Genomic DNA, 15,032 nt, shown 5'->3' on the forward strand with positions numbered 1-15,032 from the left:
TCTATAAATAATTGTCAAATTATTAAAAGTATTAATAATATTTACGGAATATTAATCATCGTACTTTGTACAGGTCCTAAACTTAAGACACAAAAAAAAAACATTAATACTATAATTTTATTTAACATACAAGATGATATGAATTTGATATAGATCATTTTTTTTATCATGATAACGATTGTAATTATCTATTAAAACGTTATTAAAATTATTATATTTTTTATTTGATTAAAATAATGAAATATAACAAATCAACATTTTTATGTATGATTTTGAATTGCAGTTCAATGATGGTATACAATATATATCATTTAACTTATTTTTATATAATTATTTATTTAGGGAAAATTAAATCAATTGGTGTTGATGAACTCATTTACGAAATTTATTTTATTTTATTAACTTTTCTGTAAATGATTATTAAATTATTAAAAGTACGTAGTATTACTTAAAAATATTTACGGAGTAGTAATCATTGTGCGTTGCACGGGTACTAAAGTAGTATATTCCTCAAAATCAATAAACACAATCTCTCAATATAGACAACATAACCTAAATAAAAAATAATTTTCACTTGAATACTTTTCACAACACATCTTAGCTTTCCACCAAGCTTCATTTTATTTTTGTGATTGTGGTGGGGATATTGTATTTAACTTATGTTTTAAAAACATTGGATGTTGCACACATCTTCACTTGTCAGAAGCATGCGGCTACTTTCATCCAATGTATTCAAGTTCTGATCAATCTTCAAGAAATTCTCATGAGTGAGACATAGCTGAACGAGGTCTTGAATGTTATTAATATGAGATGACTCGGCTACAATAAAAGATTTTCCGACTTCTGTAGTATTATTCTTTGTAGACCCCATAAGAGACTTTTCATCTAGCTCTTCCATGATAACATAAAGAGTTATCTTGAACTGCAAATAAAATAGAGTTGTTAAATCATTGGTACATGACAATGAACTAAAATAATTGTTCATGTTACTGTTGCAATTAAAAAAATGGAAAAATAATCAATGTTGGGGGGAATAATATTGTGAGAAAGAGTGAATCGTTTGATAACTCGAACAGTTCGTGCAAACAAGAGAACCCGTGTGAGATTGCTTAAGGTTCCTTTTTTATTTTGCAAACGAGAACTAAAACAATTAGATTTCAATTTTATTCAATGTTAAGCATGTTTAATGTTTAATAGGCTTTAGAAAAAAGTCTATTTTCCTTCATATAGTCAGCAAAATATATAATCAGCAAAATAAGGTTTATATAACCAGGTGCACAATGCTCACTGTGCACCCTATTTTTAAATGAACATATACTTCAAATACTCTCTCCGTCCTGTAATATTCGAAACGCTTTCCTCATAAGGTCGTCCCAGATTATTTGCAACGTTTCTAAAAATGAAAACTTTTATTAATATTATTTCAATTTCTCATTTACCCAATGACCCACATACATCCCTACTACCTAAAAAAAACATTAAAAATATCCACTACCCCTACCCCCACCCCCCTACCCCTTGAAAAGTTTGCACACATCCCACTATCTATATTAAAAAATACTCCAACAATAAGTCAATTACAATGCATTAAACTTTATGCCGGTCAAAACGTTTCGAGTATTTCGAGACGAAGGATTACAAAGAATGAATATATAGTTCAAATATTTCACTTGTATATGTACACTGATGAACATTCATTGAGCATCAAATGAACATATCCAAACTAGAAACGGTATTTATCCAGATCAGAACTAATCTGTCCATATCATGTCAATATCAGAACCGATATGTGCAGATTATGTCCGGATCAGAAACCGATCTGTATAGCTCATGTCGAGATCAGAACCCATACGTCCAGATGTGTCCAAATAATGTCCAAGTCTGAACCATTATGTCCATATCAAAACTGGTATGTCCAGATCATGTCCAAATTAGAGTTGTTCTATCCAGACCATGTCCAGATCTATCTAATATATGAAATAGTTAAATAATAACTTAAGTCAAATAAATAATTTGTAATTATTACAATATTATAAATTTGAATAAAATTTATTTTACATGTTAATCATTTAATTTTAATAATTGTAGTTTTGTTATTTAAATCATAATTATAAAGATCAGAAAAAATAGATTCAGGTCAGATCAAATCAGAAAAAATAAATTCAGATCAGATCAGATATGGAGAAATAAGGTGAACTAAATGAAGCTATAGTCTTAAGAGAACTCAGAGAAGACTATCATAATTTCTATATACGTATCCTTTTCAAAAATAAAATAAAATAAATAAACCCAAGTTTGCAATTTTGCCGATGTGGAGGCGAAGAGTGGCAAAGCTTGATAAAAGCCGGAGAGATATAAAAAGTAGCAATCAGGCAAAGACGGTTGGAAGATGGTACAAACAGATATAACACAGTTCAAGCGGAAGGATGTTGCTGAAAAGAATGGAACAATACATACAACAGTACAACAATGTTATAATGTGTTGTTCCCTCAAAAAAAAAAATGTTATAATGTGTTGTTCCCTCAAAAAAAAAATGTTATAATGTGTTGAACAAGAAGAGATCATAACTTAGGCATGCAAGTGGAGGCATCCTCCTTGTCTTGTGCTTCCTGTTCTTCCATGCTATCACAAAGCACCTTACCCTTTGTTTCCGGCAAACAAATCACCAAAACACCGCAAACAAGAATGGTGACCCCAAACACTGCATGAGAGAAGAGTTGATTTCTCCTCCCTAGCACCACCAACTCCGGCACAAAAATCGACGCCAACAGAAGTGCTTGCCTCGACAGTGAGGCTGCGGTGTTCCTGATACAAGTTGGGAACAGCTCCACCACATACATGAACAAGATATTAAACACCATACAAGCACAAAACAGGGCTGTCAGTTCTAATCCGACATGTATACCCTTATGGCGATGACCAACTGTAATGGATATTATACCAGCAGCACCACTGATTGTACAGAATCCCAATACTGAACTCCTCCTGTTGCATCTTGGGATCCAGAACAGGAAAGTAAGCAGGCATGATGAAAGGAATAGTAGAGCGTTGTATGTTGAGCTTAAGTAGATATTCACACCCAAGCCTCCCACACCCAACAACATCCCGAAATACATCATTCCAACACCGAAACTGAGTATCATGGCTACTATTAACCTACGAAGAGCCCATCTTCTCTTCACTAAAACCTTGATTGATGAAAAGGGATTGTTGGGAATAGTAATACCTTGATTGAATTCTAGCATGTTTGGCATCATTGAGCTGATTTGATCATCCAGGGACCCGATTCTTTTCAGTACATTTACGGCATCTATTTGGCGTCCCATCATGAACAGCCACCTAGGAGATTCACAGAGGAAGAAATAAACTAATACGGAGCATGCTATTCCGGGAATGGAAGTGCAGAGGTAAAGAGTACTCCATGAGGAATCTCGAGTCAGGTAAGCTAAACTCGTCAAGGATAACAACCCAAACGTTAAGGAGACGAAACCGAGCATAACGATTTGGCCTCTCCACCGCTTGGCGACCCTCTCCGATAAAAGGACAAAAGATGAAATGGTAATGGAAACACGACCAACACCAGCAATGAAGCGGAATACGGAGTAAACCCAGATATTTGGAGAAAAGGCTGAGGCAAGTGAAGCCAGCGACATAACCAAACATGAGAGACAGAGGAGGTTCTTTCGCCCTAACGATGAATCACCAAGGGAGGCAAGCACAAACCCGCCCAACAAGCAACCCATGAAGTAGGAGGTTGCGGGTAAACCCTTAATGAAAGAAGTGGCACATTGGAGATCCCAATCTGATATGATTGTGCTGCGTTTATTCCCATTCCAAGCCCACTCCCTCTTGGAAAGGCTACAAATATTGGAGGTGTTGGTGCACTTACTGTTTGTTTGATTACCATTGATGCAATGCCATATTGGTTGAGCATCTGTAAATACACTGATAAATGTCTGTTGCTGATCAAAAATAGGAGGAATTGATGCAAGGATGGCTTGCAGCATCTGAGTGCAGTTCATCCGTCCTAGACTCCCCTCAATCACCTCTTCTACGGACAGTGGTGCCGCCTTCTCTGACTCACTCTGATCATCTTGTTCGGCCATAAGGACAGACACACTACTGTAAAGCTGAAACAATTGAAAAACAAATCATATGCACTTCTCCAATAAATGCACGAAGCAACTGAACAAGAAAGTTCTTATTTATTTTAAAACTAAAATTTGAGTAGTTTTTCTCTGTATAACTAGGGATATAATTAATTTAGCATAAGCATATGCATATGTTACAAATATATATGTATAAAATTGCAACCAACATATATTTTTATGGGTACCAGCAACCTAATATATAAAAGAATGACTTCAAACTGTCATTGCCGCATATAATAGTACTCGTATAGTCGCATGTAAGATCATGGGGATCATTAACAGTCATTGTCTGAAGCGTCACTTCAAATCAGGGATTGTGAAGAAAATGAAGAACCGGTCAAAAGTCTTAGAAAAATTTCTTTGATATTTTGATTTGATAATTATTTCAGCTGCAACTAGAGGTACTATTACGCTACCGGTCCAAATAACAAAATTAAAGTACATCAATTATTAAAGGCTGCTAGAACGTTAAGATCCACCACTTCATATTGTTATCATACTGTATCCTTGTGAATATGATGCATCAACGTTCCATTATAGAGGAAGTCTTAATTGATCTCCGAAATCAACAAAACAATTCAATCTCATGTTTACTCGTAAGAAAATTTTGCCAATTCCCGAGATCCCTCTACTAGACATATCCAATTGTTAAGTATTTTACTCCTTCCATTTTGTGATTAAAGGCCAACATCAGATCTGTTGGTTAAAATACCACCATACTACGGAGTACATAGAAAAATAGTCTACTACACTACCTTGATTTCAAAGTAGGGGTCTACATAGCTACCCTTTCTTATTCCGTTATATACGTCATTTAAAATACAAACTATTATTTTTGAAAAACAAGCATCCTAAAATATACAGATCTAGATCTTCATCTACTATACGAATATTTTCAAAGGAGTACATGCCATCAGATGCCTGCATTAATCTCAACCATCACAAAGAAGGAAACAAATAGAACTGTCATTGTCAGATTTTAGTGTTGCTTTCCTACACAATCAATGGTCATCAAACAGTGGGACAAATCAATGTTCTTCTATGAGTAAAGGTACTTTCATACTAAAAGTAAAAGAAAATAGCTCCATTAACATAACATTATTGGAGAATGACGAGCAATGGGATAAAATTTATCAAAAGTGCAAGGCAGCATTTCATTAAGAAGATAAACATCAGTTCATTTATGTTGTCATTTTCATGTTGTCATTGATGGCTTGACGCCAAACGTAATTTTAAAGAACACACATATGAATCCCATTATTGACAAGACAGACAATAGAAAAATAGGTAACCTTACCTCAGCGTTGTCGAGCAGATATTGGTCAATCCCGTCGTGCTCATGACACTCGTATTCGTGTTCATGTCGAACTCATGTTCGGAAAAATTTCATGCAGTGTGCAGTATGTGTCCTCGGATCAATGTCATCTCTACGATTGCATACTTCATTTCCAGAAGGGCAAGTATGTAATGTATCACAATCGAACGGAGTTCACAATGTAATAGCAGCGTATTTACTGCTTGACTACTTATTAACAGATGCTGTTGCAAATAACAATCTACAGGAACCAGCCAATGGGAATAAAGAGGATTGACCTTTCTCTATCAGGATTAGATAGAACATCAAAAAATTGATCTCTGAATAGGATGGTTAAAATGTAACAGCTTTTTCACAGAGAAGAATAAAAATTCAAGAAACTCTCGGCTCTTAAACACGTCCAATTTCCAGGACAGTAACAGTAGCAAATCGGAACAGGAAAACAGATTAACAAATTGACATCCGGTGTTTGCCAAACGTTTTCCTCACAAATTCCTTCCATATTATGAAAAGATGGTAAGAGTAGGAAGAGTAAGTTAAGTATGGACACACAGTCTAACCAAAGCAGAAGCAAACTCACCCTCAAAATAGAAAATTACTTTCTTTTGTCCACAATAATTTGTTAGTTTTTCTGTCTCTGTTTTGTGGGGGGAGGCGATGACGGAACCAGGTCAAGGGACAAACTCCAAAAAAGACTAACACAAGTCAGTAAGTCACCATTCTGTAAATCTCCGGTGTCTATTTGGCTGTAGTCCTAAGAGAGCAACAGCCACAAGTTCCATATCACAATAGAACACATCCAACAGGAATTGCAAAAGGGAAACACTAAAACATTAATCTGCATTTTTAGCTTCAAGCACAATATAATAGGACTGCATGTGGTCCATTGTGCTCATGAACAAGCTCAGCCAAATATCAAATAAAGCTGGTTCCTTAAGTAAATTCACATTGAAATAAAAGCAGAAGAAATCAAGCCAGTTTCACCACAAAGTAAACCACTTTGTTTCTTTTTCTTTTTTTTTTTTTTTGAGGGACATAAACCAACATTCTAAACATGCACTACAAAGTCTAGAGGAAATCAAGCCAGTTGCATCACCCTATAATAATAGAAACCAATTTAGCAAAAGTGGAAAAGATTGCTCACAATATCCGGAAGTAACAACCCAGCTCTAGGAAACCAATTTTCAGGGAAGGATACTGATACCACAAAATAAAAGAGGAATAATGTAGAAAACATGCCAGAGCTTTGATAAAGGTGTAATCTAAGAATGTACCAAATGATATTCTTTTACTAATTGATGTTCACAAATCATCAATCATACATACCCTGATACCCTATTACTAACGAATTTTCAGAAGTGAAGTACTATTTGAGGTCAATAACCGCTAGAATTAAGATGTAATTGTTGGTTCATTAGCAGTCCAAAGTACTGCATCTCATACATGGGAAGATTAGGTGGGGAAACAATGTGCAGTCAATTGACTCAATTCATGGCACCTCTTGCATTTCTAGATTCGGAAATGTCCAATGACTTTAATTAGCTCAGTATATGGAAAGCCAGAAAGGAAAAAATTAGGTCAATATGTTCTACTGGAGAGCTGGTACTAGAACCGTGGATTTAACCACTATTTCTTCTTATCCATTCAATATATCTACATAATTAACTGCTAGCTATTTGTCATCAATAACCTCTGTGATTAACCCCGGACTTCTATAATCCCTACTTTCACTGTGTCTTGATCTTTATCCTGTTTCTCGTAGTTATTCTTCATCAATCTGTTTTTGTATATTGACTCAACTTTTATTTGGTTCACCACATCTAATACCATGCTCTAGCAGTCACTAGTTATCCAGTCTGAAAGCTACGCTGTCATTAAGATTATCCTGATTCCTAACAGATGTTTGAGCTTCATCTTTTTCTAATAACTCTTGGACGTCGTTTCTGACAATACTACCAACAGTCAAACTGCCTGTTGTCCCCAAATTACTCTGCATTCCGTTTTTCTAGGATAAGCATTTCTTAGGACCGTATTTCTTGACTGTCATTACAAAGTACTCGTCAATTGTTACGTCCTTAACTTGATATCTACCAACTTCTGGTCAAGGCTAGAAACTGTATCACAGTACAGGAAGGACTAAATTTGTGTACCTTGTGACTTGTGTTCACAGGTATCACCCTTTCTGGCCCAGAAGGTGAAAGCAGGGCTTTACTCTTTTAAAACGATACTTAGGATTCTAGTGTTTGAAGTAGATAATTTAGAGATCTTGACCTATGCTTTTATCAGTTTAGTGTGCTAGTCACTAGAATACTAAGACCTCAGGGCCAGCAAGGCGGCAAGTTACTACTAAGTGTTTATCCTTCAATCAATCCAGTAATCCACAACATAAAATCTCTGACTTGACCTTATGCAGAGTCTACTTTCTCGATGACAGAGAATTGAGTAAAGCACAATGTGGAAATAAACTTCTCAAAGAAAAGCGTTTAGACTCCAGTTCTTGATGTATGAAATACAGGATATCAAAGGTTTGACATTATTGTAAACGATAGAGTTTCCTTGAGACGCCTACAGACCTAAGAGTCAATTTTACTCAAACACTACCCAAGTCTAACTGCAAGACAAGAAAAACGTATGAAGCTAGAAATTATCCTCAAGGTGACAACTAAATGCTCCCAATCTGGAATAACAGAAGCTAATCACCCCATGAAGAAATATTTCATGAAATTAGTAAACAAATTCTAACTTCAGCCATTCCATAATATGGTCAGAATTGCATTAGAACCGTACATCGGTATCTCTATGTGACTAGTCAATATAGTAAATTAGTAATACATAGTTACATGCCTATTCCTTTATTCGCTGTGTATTTTCAAAATTATTACAAAATTTATGGACATAAGGAGTATGCACATATGGCATCTTCATATTGGGATGCATAACAGGAACAGGAAGGACGTGACCAAATAAGAATTTCGAAATTTCACAACGGTACTTCTAGAGTTCTAGAGTTTGACTATGACAAAAGTATCAACAAGAACAACGCAATCCAAAATAAATCCACATGGAAACAGAATTGTGAAAATTCACATGACGCAACCTCATGTAATTATTTCAAACTAGCTGATCCCTATGTATCAGGGATGACTCTATTACTCTTGAATAATTATCTTTTGACTTGATATGTACTAGATTATACAGCTACACTTGAAATTCTACTTCTTCGGCCTGCAAGGTTTTGACTCACTCAATCAAACAGCATGTCTGAACTTCATTGTTATCATACTGGTAATCTTCACATGTTTTGAACTTCAAATTCGTTTGGCATAGTAAGAGTTACCAACTTACTAACCTGTTCAAGATAAAACTTTACTTATCAGTTAAGTTTTGTCACTCGTTTAAGTTCTTGACCTACTCGAGAGTCATATAAACTTCCTTGATGATAATAGATCAACAGACAAATCATAGATTTCATGATTCACAGAAAAGGTACTTTAGATTCCAGTTAATAAAAGTTAAATCTATAGCAGCTAGACCGTCGAATAAGCAAACATCAGTATGCAATTTCATTGTAATTCAAAATAAAAAATACAACTTCCTTTCTCCTAAGAAGCCTGCGGGCATTAACAATCAGTATTACTTAAACACCTAAGTACCTAATCAAGTCCACATTTCAAGCTAGGACATAAAACATTATCGAGCTATAAGCTAACTTCGAAGGGAAGGCTCAAGGCTCAACAACAATAGATAATCTAGAATGGAAAAAGGCTAATAAAGTTTGACAAAATGCTCAACCTAAAACAGGTAGAAGCAGCATTCGCTGCAGTTGCGTACCATTCTTCTCAAAAATGGATAACGCCAAATAAAAATTGGAATTTTCAACATACAGGTCTACCAGGAAATAGCAGCTTCAATCTTCCCCCATGAGTCCAAAGCAGGTCCTCGTAGTCTCTTCTTCATCTTCTTAACCACCTTACATGCCTCCTTTTTCTTGGAAATCTCAACCAAACCCTTGACAAGACCTTCCATTGCCTCAAATGGAGGCACCCATTTCTTCTTCAAAATAACCTTACACGTATCCAGTGCTGAAAGGAACTCTCCTTGTTGCACTAGATGCCTAAACAAAGTATAATATGTCAACGAAGACGGTGGAACATTCCCATCACTAATCATCCTCTCCAACCCCATTTTTGCGGAATCTAAAGCTCCTAACCTACAGAATCCATAAATAATCCAGTTATAACAAGCCGCATTCGGCTTAACACCTTTAGACACCATCTCATTCAACAACTCCATAGCTCGAGCGCACTGTTTATCCTTGCACAGCCTCACAATCATATGCTTATAAGTAGTCACATTACTCTCCAAACCCCTCTTTAAAACCTCTTTCAACTTCTCATCAAATTTAGCCCAATCCTTCCCCTTCAAATAAGCCCCCAACATAACATTATAGGAATGAATATCGGGCAAAACCCCAAAATCCCTCTCCATTTTTTCCACCAACAACTCCTCCGCCAACTCCACCTTCCCTGCCTCACAATACGCCCTCAATTTCAAATTATACGCCTTAACACTAGGCGAAACCGACATTTTCTCCGGGGCACTATCGAAAACTTCATGAAACTCATCAAATTTAGAATTGTTGAGCATTGCAGTAAGAACAGCACAAAAGGGTTTTTCACTAGTACGAAATTGAGGGGCATAATCATTAAATAAGCGAAGGGCAGAGTCTGTCATACCAGCCTCTGAGTAAAGCATGATGAACCGGAGCACAAACCCCTCGGAAACCTTGTTCTTCTTTGTGAGGAAGTCGGCGATTACGGTTTCGACGAGGTCGCATCGATCGGCGCGGGCGAGCTTGCGGACGGCATAGGGGTAGATGGGGCGGTAGCGGGTGAAGGCGGAGAAGGAGGATTGGGAGAGGAGGGTATCGGCGATCTTTTTGGGGTTTGATTCAGTGACAATGGTGGATTGAGCTGCACGGAATGAGGAGAAGGGAGGTGAGACAGTGGTGGTGGTGGAGAAGGAAGAGAGTTGGGATGATTGAAAGAGGGGTGAGTTTGGTTTAGTTGCGAGTGCTCTGCGCAGTGAAGAAGCCGCCATTGCTGAGAAGAAATGAAGCTTTTGGTTTTGGGAATGGACTGATTGAGGATTTATGAGGGGTTTGGGCTTGACACTTGACACTTGACACTTGACACTTGACAGTACTACTCGTCTACTCGGTGCGGCGAAGCACGGCCAGGACGGCCCAGGAGGGCACAACCGCGATACGACTCGCTTAATTATCGGTTTATTTCAGGGGCATTCAGTTCAGTTCATTTCAATTAAGTTAAATTCAATTCAATTCAATTCAATTCAATTTAACTTATTATTATTATTATTATTATTATTATTATTATTATTATTATTAAAATAATACTCTCGTAAGTCGTTTACACAAAATAATATTAATAATAATACGGTTTTTTCATGAAATACCCCTAAGTTTTACGAAATTCACCAAATACCCTTGTGTGTTTCAAATAACATAATATACCCCTATTTTTCCGTACTGTTCATTAAATGCAACTGTACTTAACGGACGTTAGCTTTCCGTTAGTTGCGTTTTACCAATTTGCTCTTAATTCGCATTTGGCGCAATATGTGTGAAAAACAATGACAGGAATTCCGGAAAAAAAAAAAAAAAAGCTTCTCATCTTCTTCTTTTTCTCTCTCCTCACCCCTATTCTTCCTCCTGCTAGAATTCTACTCGAACCTTAAATAATCTGGGTAGAATTTCATTCTTTTTGCGAAATTTACTGCGCATTGTAAAGGCGAGTTCGTGGGTGTGCTTTGAGGCAATTTACATCGCGAGTTGGAGTCGAAGAGGAAGGGCCATTTTGAAGTTGGATCATCTACTTCAAGGTAATAATCTCTTCTTCGCTGAATTTTTACCACCTAAAAGCCGAAAAAGGAAATAAATTGATGAAGTGCGTAAGATTAGTGGGCCGGACTAGATTATTGATGCATCACTTTGATCATTGGAGGTGGTGTCGTGGTCCATGTAGTGTAGGAATAAAAATTCACGTGGAGCCTAATATCAATTGCGGAGAGCCGAAGATGGCGTGTCTTAGGTTCGGGTTTAATATTTAAGAACGGAGGGAATAGTTGAATAAGTGATTCATATTCGGGTCATTGCTTAATGTTAGTTGTTTATAACGTGACGGGCCTGACTATACTTAAAACAGAGTATATAAAATGAAAATGATATAGATAGTAGAGTTGCGCATGGGTTGGGCCATTATGCGGGTTGTCTGAGCCCAACACGAATTTGGTCTGGCATGGGACGAGCTCATTGAAAATCATGAGGGTCTATTCATGGGTTTGGAGCTAGCTAGTGTCTTTGTTTTGTGCCTACATGGCTTACAATCTGGTGTTGATGTTTACTGTGGAGCTCTTTCCTACTTGTGTTAGAAACTTGGCCTCGTCTCTTGTACGACAAGCGATGATTTTAGGGTCGTTTTTCGACCCCATGTTGATCCTCATAGGGAGGCGAAATATGATATATTCTTATGGGGTGTTTGGTATCACGATGTTTATTTGTGGCTTCCTGGTTCTTTGCTTGCCAGAGACAAGAGATAAGGTGTTATGTGATACCATGGAGGAACAAGAGATTAGGGATACTGATAGTCTGTCATTAGTTTGAGCTAACTTGTTCGAGCTTGAATGAGCTTTGAAAATTATTTGCTCGAGCTTGGCTCGTTAAAAATTTGGTTTGTTCCAGGTTTGTTCACGAAAAGCATTTTCATTGCAAATTTGAGCTCGAGCTTGAATGAGGTAATTAAATCAAAGCTTAATAAAATAAATGAGCTTTAAGTTATCTTCAAAACAAAAAATTTATATATGCATCCATATAATTTTATTACTTTTTTCATATTTTTCTACAATAAAAATGTTACAAGTATATTTTGATTTCATTTAAAAGAAACAGGAAGAAACTAAAGTGTTATAAATGTCATACTTCGTATATTTTTTTCGAGATTGAATGAGTTATATTTGAGTATAATCACGCTTACAAAAGAACTTAAACGAGTTGTTCACAAACATTAACGAGCTGAACATGAAGTTGTTTGAACTTGATTGTTTACTTAACCGGCTTAATTTTTCTTTTTAGTTCAATCTTGTTTATTAAGCTATCAAACGAGCTTTAACGTTAACCGAGCTTGTACGCAAGTAGTTCAGGAACGTATCGGTTCATTTTCACCCCTACACATACCCAGCATAATGCATTATACTTTCCTGCTTATATACTTCGTAATAACTTAGTATAAAAAACGTCTACCCATAGCCCTACCAATTAAATAAACTACAACTGAATTCATTAAAACATCATCAAATTACCAACAGAATGATTGGTTTTAGAATCGTTCGGATGCCCGAGCTGTAATGGTCCTAAGCCTAGAAGCAATTTTGGCGGCAGGGGAGCCCATAATAAGGCGGCAAACACAATCCTTGGCAATCTTGATAGCATCATGTGTACCAACAAAGTGAATCTTGTTACCAGCAACCACAATCCTCGTTTTAGTAGCATTCTCAATCATGAATTTGATCTTCCCACCTTTCCCACATATCCTTCCAATCGCACGAGTCAAATGATCCCCTTTGAGTGTGCGCTTCACATCTTGCATATCAAGCGAAGACATATCCAGATTATCATACTTGAAAAAGGCCTCTCTCACTTGCTCCGGTTCAAAGCACAACATGAATGCTTGCACATACGAAGAACACTTGTAAAGGTTGCTAATGTCGGGGGTGTCACTCATGGTCTTGAGTTCCACCCGCTTTGCAACGAGATTCATGCGGATGTCAATCTTCATCTCGTTGCGAATCGGTTCGTAAATCTGGGTTTTCCAGGCTTTTTCGAGTGGGGTGCGACGGTTTGGTGGGACGGGCACAAAGCAGAATTGAAGTTCAGCACCATCCGACACATCGTTTGGCTGTATAGGCTGAAATGTTGGCTTCCTTGGCAATTCCATAGCTGCACTATGTCTTAATCTCTACTGAAAACCAACAGAAAAGCGTTATCACTGATAAAACAGAGCTACAACACATTCAACAATATAATTGAAGTCCCGTAATCTTTATCACTTGCGCAAATATTGAATTAAATACTAATCGTAAATCAACTTGATAGAGATAGAAATCTATTAGGATTTAATCTTTAAGATGTTTAATGTAATTAAACTTCTAGTCATAATTACATACCTAATACTATTATGACTCATATTGTAATCCCTATGGCTTTATTTGGTTGGGAGGAATTGGAAGAAAAAGAAAAGAAAGAAAGGAAAAATAATATTTCCTGTATTTGGTACAAATAATTATACGGGAAAGGTAAAAAAAGGAGGGAATTGGAAGGAAAGCTCCTTTATAAAAATTTCACTTTCTTTTCCTCCCAAAATTGGAGGAATTTGGAAGGAAAGAGAAAATTAAAAGAGCTGTAATTTATATTTCCTTTCTCTTCCATTCATTTTTTTCCCTCAAACCAAACACAGGAAATTAAAATCTCTTTCCCTTCCCTTCTTTTCGTTTCTTTTCCCTTCATTTCTTTTCTCTTCCTTTCTTTTATCAATGGAATATACTCAAATTCACGAAGTTTCACAATATCTAACATGGTATCGCAATATCTAACATGGTATCACAGCTTTAGGTTTAGATCTAGCTTCCACAAAATTTATTTTTCCGCCATATTTTGTCCTACACAAAACTATATTTCACGTATAATACAATCTTCCAGCATATTACACCAAGTGCTTTGATTTCCTTTAAATTTTCGTCCTTATTCAAAGTGTAATAATTGGTGATCATCAATCATGGGTACAGAGTGGCAAATTAGAGATATAATAGAAACAATTCTGGGCTAGTTTTAATCACGCGAGATAAGAACACCACCAGAAACAATACAAAGCAAATTAACACATGATTTTCGAGTAGAATTGTGATATATTTTAAACTATTTGAAATAATCAAATCAGAAAAAATACAAATAAAAATAAAAATTAACAGAAGAACAAAAAAATAATCGATACTATAAAATAGATAAGCGAAGAAATACATACCGAGTGCAGAAGGAGGGGTGGCTGGCAGAGGAGGTGATTCAACTGCAAAATGCTGCTTTTGTTGGGGAGGAGAGGAGTTAGGGTTAGATTTTCACAGGAGAAGAGAGATGTAGAGAAGTTCGGCCGGGCCGGGCTAGACAAGGCAAATATTAGAGCTGGCAATGGGTTGGGTTGGGTCGAAATCAGGTCGACCCATTTATAAACGGGTTGAGATTTTCCCAACCCAACCCGACCTGTTTAATTAAACGGGTTGAGATTTTCAACCCAACCCAACCCAACTATAAACGGGTTGACCTGAAGTTGACCCGTTTAATTTTTTTTCCCACTTTAAATTGTAAATTGATTTGACTATAGAATTGCGAGGTGATTTTGTTATGGCATATCTCATTGCAAAAAGTAATTTTTCAATATGTATTTGACATGAATCAAAACGTCAAATAATTATTCAATGTTGAAGGGAAAATGAGAAA

General features: G+C 36.4%; 3 protein-coding genes across 3 annotated transcripts; all 3 read right to left on the reverse strand.

The window, feature by feature from the left end:
• Positions 1–2,353: 2,353 nt before the first annotated feature.
• Positions 2,354–8,867, reverse strand: LOC110787933 (organic cation/carnitine transporter 2-like). Its single transcript, XM_056837431.1, has 2 exons — positions 5,450–8,867; positions 2,354–4,131 (listed from the first exon to the last, which is right to left on the reverse strand). Exon 2 carries the CDS (start codon positions 4,105–4,107, stop codon positions 2,563–2,565), a length of 1,545 nt encoding a protein of 514 aa, XP_056693409.1. The 5' UTR covers positions 4,108–4,131; positions 5,450–8,867; the 3' UTR covers positions 2,354–2,562.
• A 488-nt stretch (positions 8,868–9,355) lies between these two features.
• On the reverse strand, positions 9,356–10,567 carry LOC130459075 (pentatricopeptide repeat-containing protein At1g61870, mitochondrial). Its single transcript, XM_056836240.1, has one exon. The coding sequence runs from the start codon at positions 10,565–10,567 to the stop codon at positions 9,356–9,358; it is 1,212 nt and encodes a 403-aa protein (XP_056692218.1).
• A 2,149-nt stretch (positions 10,568–12,716) lies between these two features.
• On the reverse strand, positions 12,717–14,706 carry LOC110787904 (uncharacterized). Its single transcript, XM_056837432.1, has 2 exons — positions 14,563–14,706; positions 12,717–13,500 (listed from the first exon to the last, which is right to left on the reverse strand). The coding sequence occupies exon 2, from the start codon at positions 13,477–13,479 to the stop codon at positions 12,862–12,864; it is 618 nt and encodes a 205-aa protein (XP_056693410.1). The 5' UTR covers positions 13,480–13,500; positions 14,563–14,706; the 3' UTR covers positions 12,717–12,861.
• Between the last annotated feature and the right edge of the window lie 326 nt (positions 14,707–15,032).

Source organism: Spinacia oleracea, chromosome 2 (genome assembly GCF_020520425.1).
Source record: "Spinacia oleracea cultivar Varoflay chromosome 2, BTI_SOV_V1, whole genome shotgun sequence".
NCBI lineage: Eukaryota > Viridiplantae > Streptophyta > Magnoliopsida > Caryophyllales > Amaranthaceae > Spinacia > Spinacia oleracea.

Excerpts from the sequence above, each read along its gene's own strand:
- LOC110787933 (XM_056837431.1), bottom strand. The coding sequence starts at position 4,107 with ATGGCCGAACAAGATGATCAGAGTGAGTCAGAGAAGGCGGCACCACTG.
- LOC130459075 (XM_056836240.1), bottom strand. The coding sequence starts at position 10,567 with ATGGCGGCTTCTTCACTGCGCAGAGCACTCGCAACTAAACCAAACTCA.
- LOC110787904 (XM_056837432.1), bottom strand. The coding sequence starts at position 13,479 with ATGGAATTGCCAAGGAAGCCAACATTTCAGCCTATACAGCCAAACGAT.